This window comes from Mugil cephalus, chromosome 11 (assembly GCF_022458985.1).
Source record: "Mugil cephalus isolate CIBA_MC_2020 chromosome 11, CIBA_Mcephalus_1.1, whole genome shotgun sequence".
Classification (NCBI taxonomy): Eukaryota; Metazoa; Chordata; class Actinopteri; order Mugiliformes; family Mugilidae; genus Mugil; species Mugil cephalus.
Window position 1 is genome coordinate 2,706,912 of NC_061780.1, and position 6,185 is coordinate 2,713,096.

Sequence of the window (6,185 nt, forward strand, 5' to 3'; positions counted from 1 at the left end):
AAATAATGTCACACTGTCTTTGAAAATATAGTGTAAAGACAGTATGATAAACCATAATATTGTGTTACATTATATTTGTTATGCTTTAAGTGGCTTGACTGACTTCTGCGTTCAACTTTAAATTAGCTGGAATGACCTGGTTCTATCTCAGGTTCAGTCTGTACACTAAGCATCTGCAGTGCTGCTTAAAAGTTTTCCTTCCTTACATTCGTGTTCTTTGTGTACTTGCGTGAGAATCTGATCAGTCAGTTTTATGCGGAAATGTAGAAAAAATTGTAGGGTGCAAATAATACCTCTATATAAGTAAGTCACATTTATATAACAACAGTCTACTTTACTAACATTAACTGACAAAGTGTTGTTTTGACAGTTACAATTTGCACCTTAAAGCTGCAGGAAATTTAAGACCTGCAATAACTGGCCATTTTTTAAATACTGATATGAACTCCAAAGTATAAGTCTAGCTTTATTGTGAATTTCTTCACGTGCACCAGACTTACAAAGGAATCAAAAAAAACTTTCAACCATGGTGAAGAGGTAAAAAGCAGGCACAACAGATAAAGACAGAAATTAACACTAAACACTAAAGTAAATAGTAAGTGCACAGCAGATGAAAACATTTACCTGTATAAAAAAATAAGCAATAAAATAAACAGGTCACAGTGTATATGTAGACATAGCAGATTAAAAGGTTTTCTGTATGAGGTAGTTTGTAAAGATAGTCAGTAATAGCAGCAGCCATTAGTCTAAACAGCTCAGACTGAATTATCTCAGTCCTTTTATCATTTTATCCATGTTTCAACACAAAAAGAAGAAAAGGACAAGAGGAAAACAGAAACAAAGCCTCTAAATGTCAGACGCTCATTTAGTCATTAACATCTGGGCCAGAGAGGACAACAGTCCTGTTTACACATTGTTGATCACAGCGTGGGCCATATGACCAGAGTGAGGAAAGACAGAGACAGAGAGAGAGCTAGAGAGGGTGTGAGAATGAGCTGAGCATTCTGCTTTTGGATAGAGGACATCAGAGATGAAGAGTAGGGATGAAGAATGTTCAGAATAATCCAGGAATCTTCTGAGTTTTCTGATTGGACACTTTGAAAAAAGCTCTTCGTCATTTCAGACAATGCAGGAGGATGACCGGACAACTGCATCATCTCATCTCTACAGGTTTCTGTGTTTGCCCTTTCTGATTTAAAACTGAAGGAAGTAGACTTGGTACCCCATAGTTTAACATGCTATGCCAAAAACCTGTCAGAAATGTACAACAATTACTCCCGACAGAATGTTTTATTGACTGACAAAGTGTAATTCTTTCTGTGTACATGAGACTGAATCACAGTAAGATCTACTGTATGTTGTGTTTTCTGATGAATCACAGGAGCTGGAAGAGTGATGGCCTTTGTAATGAACTGTGTTGTGATTCTTCTCATGACAACCAGCTGCTTCACCTGGTCTTCAGCTGTATATAACCCCAACAGAGAAGGTAGAGTTCTAAAGTTGTCTTGGCTTCAGAAAACATTGTCAGTGCCAAATGTGCCACATGACCTGCACTGTTTGAGTTGCAAAACTAATTACTTGAAACACGAGACTTTAAGTCATAGATAATCAAACATTCAGGAATGTAATGGATGGCTTGACATTAATCTAACACATGCAACCAGGTCAGTCTTCCCACTTATGATATGTTCACACTATGAGCGGCTAAAGCTGTTCTCACATATTGCTCTTGTGCTCATGGGTGTTGCTGGATGTCTTCATTAGTTTTACCTGCAATTTATGCAGAGGCTCCTGCATTAACACAGAGAGCTATGCAGAGCCTGCGCAGAGCCTCACTACGTAGCTGACGCGCACCAGCTACATACAGCGGTGACACAGACCACAAGAGCTATGATTAATCTGCTAACTAGTCTGATTGTTGCGTATTTTGCACTTTAGTATTTATGAGTGATTCTCCATCTCGGTTATCTTTTCGAGGTTTGCAGATACAAACATTTATTTGTTCGTATCGAATTTCTGGTTGCACAACAGGAAGACGCAGTTTTAGCGGTTAGCAGAGCACCTTAGCGGGTTTGTTTTGCACTTTTATTCTTTAATTGATAAAGCTTTATTTTTATTTAGTCTTTTTGAAGATAAAACTTGAAAAATTAACGGATTGAACTCAAATTATTTTGTCATTTTATTACTTTATTTTTTTATGAATAATGTGCTGTCATCGTATTTTTTGTGTTTTGTGGAAGATTAAACATTATAAATAAAAAACTTTATCAAGCTATCTCTTTCAAGCATATTGTGAAAAATAAATAAAACTCATCTGGAAGCGCCGGATACTCACCTGAGCTGATCTGGTAGGGCGAGCAGAGGCCGCTTGAGGGTGACTCCAAAAGGGAGCAAATCCCCATAGACCCCCATGTTAAAAAGCTCAACTTTACAGCGATATTAAATGTGTTTTACAGCCCGGTTTAAAAACGGTCGCAATAGTTTATTTCACTATTCTTGACAACTGCTTGTCATTCATTTATTTTTTTTTAGGTTTTGGCCTTCATTTTCGAGATTTAGAATCCAGTGGGTGACGTCACCATGGCTGTAGTTGACATGTCACCAAGTCACTGGAGCACTGGCACAAAGCCAGTTAAACTTTGATATGTAGGGTGTCATTTTTTTAATGTGACCACAACATAAAGCTTGAACAAAAAACATCTTTTATTTTTTTTTTTTTACTATTTTAATTTTCATTGGCTTTTATTTTAATGTATCATGCTTACCTTTTTGATAGTAACACCATGGCACTGACAGGATGCTATTTCACCCACAGCACCCAGGAAACTAAAATATCTCCTTGAGCCACTGGTTTACCCAGAAATTACCGGTCGGAGGGGAGATAATGTCACGTTGCCCTGTATCCTCATATCCAGACCAAGCCATTACAAGGTTAAATGGACAAAGCTGGAGCCTGGATTTGTTGGGCCGGAGAACATCATCATGATATCAAATGCACGTGCTTTCAAGCCATACGGCCATCTTGGACAGAGGGCTTCTCTCCGGAAGGCCCACTCTATGGATGCCTCCTTGCAACTCAGTAATCTTGCACTGGAAGATGGGGGCATGTATCGTTGTGAGCTCGTCAATGGCATTGAGGATGAGAATGTTGTCATTACTTTGAGGATTGAAGGTAACTGAAACAACAACAACCCCATCTGGTCTATCTCTTGATCTGGTGTCTGAAATGATCAAGTTCACATATCATAGTATACATGAGTATAGTTTTACCTGTCCTTTGTGCAACAGCTAAATATGATAATACTAGTGCAGATGATCCAGTATGTTTGTTTGAGGTGTTCTCACACCAGTTCCACATAGGGGTATTCAGATAAATAGGGGCAGTTTATGGGAGAATAAACACTGACAACAGGCTTTCTGTTTCTAGGTGTGGTTTTCCCATATCAGAGTAAAAATGGCCGCTACAGATTCACTTTCCATGAAGCCAAGGATGCCTGTGCAGAGCAAGATGGCACATTAGCCACGTATGACCAGCTTTTCAGGGGTAACAAAGTTCATGTCTTATCAATCAAGGTTGTCTACAGCTTTATAATGTGTCTTAGATCACATCCTGATCTCCTCCTGCAGCTTGGGCAGATGGTCTGGACTGGTGTAATGCTGGTTGGCTTCAGGATGGCACCGTACGTTACCCGATCATTCTACCTCGACCCGTGTGTGGAGTGGAACAGAACCCAGGCATTCGCAGTTATGGGACAAAAGATAAGAATCGTGATCGGTTCGATGCTTTCTGCTTCACCTCCCAAACTGCTGGTGAGCACTGAAGCAAGTTAGCCTGGACCTTAAAGAGACAGAATTGAATATTCACTATATATATAATATACTTCCTTGTTTCAGCAATATTTGCTTAAAACTGTGTAATCCAGAAACTTATTCTGCAGAGAACCACAGACATTATAGAAATGACAAAAAGTATTGAGGTACTATCACACCGTATGGTTATTTTTCTGTCTTTTAATGTCATTTGTTCAAAGGAAAGAGACCTATTGGACAATGGTGGAGCTTCTATCCTCTGAATATTAAAGAATAAGTTAACTCTGGGCAGAGAAAGCAGTCTTGTGCAGCCTTTCTCTGTTAGTGGATTCAGTTCTGAAACCACGCCTCAATATGAGATGTGCATAACATGCACATATGATAGCATGTGATCTGGAAACCACAGCAAAGTGACAGATTAAACAGCTGCACAGAACAAAAAAATAATAAGAGGAGGGGTTGATAAATTGCATTATAGTCACCTTTATTCTTGATTAATAACACTGGCATTGCAGTGACAGTTCCTTCTACCTTCAACACCGGACTCATTTCCAAGTACCGCTCATTTCTGTTGATGAAACAATTGCCAGATTCCAGGGAAGTTGTCACAATGTGGATTTTCTAAATAGTGGCAATGTTGTTGAAGAAGGATGTTGTTACATAATTTTTAGTGTTGCAGTCTAGTGATTTATGATGTCAACTCTGTGTAGCAGAAAGCTGACCTTTAGTAGGACTGACTGTAGCTTGACAGACTGACAGAGGACATTAGAGTCTGGTAGCATGACATAAAGGAAGTTCATCTGCTGGGAATCACTTCACTTTTTTTTTTCTGGAAGTTTGACCTTACAAAAAAACTACACACAGTTTTTGAACAAAGTCATGTCTGCATTTAGATGATGCAACCAGATTCTCTGTGTGTGCTTATATAAGTCTTTCCTGGTCTCATAGGGTCTGTCTTCTACATGTCGGGATCTTTCTCCTTCGAGCAGGCAGGACATGCTTGTAAACATCAGGGGGCTGAGTTGGCATTGGTTGGCCAGCTTTACGCAGCTTGGCATTTCCAAAAGCAGGATCAGTGCGATGGCGGTTGGCTAAAGGACGGCAGTGTGCGGTTCCCCATCAGCAACCCCAGGAAGCGATGTGGAGGCATTCCAGAGGCAGGGGTGCGCTCATTTGGATTCCCCAATAAGACAACACATCTCTATGGAGCGTATTGCTACAGGTAGCCCCCCCCACACCCCCTATTTATGTGTGAAACCCAGAGAGACCAAGACTTCACTGCGCAGTTTATACTACAGCTTTAAGTTTAATATCACTGGATGCTAACAGTGTCCGTTAATTATTTTAGATTACACAGTCTGTTAGATTACACAGTCTGTTAGGACAAAAGTGAATAATTGGGAGACTAAAAGTAATCTGTAAAAATTGTGTTGATGTACATATACGACCATATTCCACTAACCATGTAATAGCCTTCATGACAGCACTGCGTGAATTAAACGTGACCCTGTGAGCTCAATCAAGCAGTTTAAAGGGATTCAAAGGATAAAATGGCTCATATGCGTATTAACTACATGATGTTAATTAATTTATTAAATACAAGTATCTTCACATGAAACTGTATTGATTCGACAATAAACTGTTTATTTGTTTTTGTGTGTGTGTGTGGGGGGGGGGGGCGACTGGGGCACTGCCTACGTTTAAGTTTCTGTTACTGTGTTATGTGTACACTTTACACACCGTGGGCAACACATGCTGATCAGGGTAAGCAGGACGTACCCATATGAGCAAATATACGGACATGGCATCCTACCAAGTGCAGTCAAATTTACGGATGTGTACTTGCTCAGCCAGTTTTATTGAGGATGCACAGGGAAGTCACTTGTGTGGACTTGGTACAGCCAAGTATCCAAGAACACAGACGTCATCAAGTGCTGCTCCAATTCCTGAGTGAATACCGTTACATGATAATGATAAATTTGTGAAGGAAGCTCAAGAATGCTATGTTTATATGGACAATATTTATTCATCCCAGTTGAAATCCTTCACACTTCCCAATGAACTCATCATGCCACTTGATGTTTACCCCACAAAGAGTAAAGAAGATTCTCAGAACAGAAAAGCATTTACATGGTTACAGCACCAATATTTTTACAGGTCATTCCACTCTCAAGAAGACTGGAAAGTCCTTTGAGTCTGGCCAATTTGCTCTGATCAAAGCGGTTACATGAGCATTTTTTTTCTAGGCTATTATTATGACTAATAGGAGTATTACTGTCCATGTGAATGTCACTATATGATTGAGAACTCACTTAAACAGCTAAATCTAACTGCATACTTGTTTGCGAAGTAGGTTTTTATAGGTTAATAATGAG

General features: G+C 39.5%; 1 protein-coding gene across 2 annotated transcripts; it reads left to right on the plus strand.

Annotated features, from left to right (window-relative positions):
* The first annotated feature begins 924 nt into the window (after positions 1–924).
* hapln2 (hyaluronan and proteoglycan link protein 2) lies at positions 925–5,424 on the plus strand. 2 transcript variants are annotated; one of them, XM_047598021.1, is made up of 6 exons: positions 925–1,170; positions 1,443–1,486; positions 2,816–3,172; positions 3,428–3,544; positions 3,628–3,810; positions 4,759–5,424. In XM_047598021.1, the coding sequence occupies exons 1-6, from the start codon at positions 1,127–1,129 to the stop codon at positions 5,034–5,036; spliced, it is 1,023 nt and encodes a 340-aa protein (XP_047453977.1). In that variant the 5' UTR covers positions 925–1,126; the 3' UTR covers positions 5,037–5,424. The 2 variants fall into 2 exon arrangements, with proteins under 2 accessions (XP_047453977.1, XP_047453975.1); XM_047598019.1 differs by having other exon boundaries at positions 931–1,170; positions 1,382–1,486.
* Positions 5,425–6,185: the final 761 nt, after the last annotated feature.

What these genes read in the sequence shown, in the direction of transcription:
- hapln2 (XM_047598019.1), top strand. Translation starts at nt 1,137, where the DNA reads ATGACCGGACAACTGCATCATCTCATCTCTACAG. An exon ending in CATTACTTTGAGGATTGAAG is followed by an intron (nt 3,173 to 3,427) that starts GTAACTGAAACA and finishes TTCTGTTTCTAG; the next exon opens with GTGTGGTTTTCCCATATCAG. An exon ending in GTATGACCAGCTTTTCAGGG is followed by an intron (nt 3,545 to 3,627) that starts GTAACAAAGTTC and finishes CTCCTCCTGCAG; the next exon opens with CTTGGGCAGATGGTCTGGAC.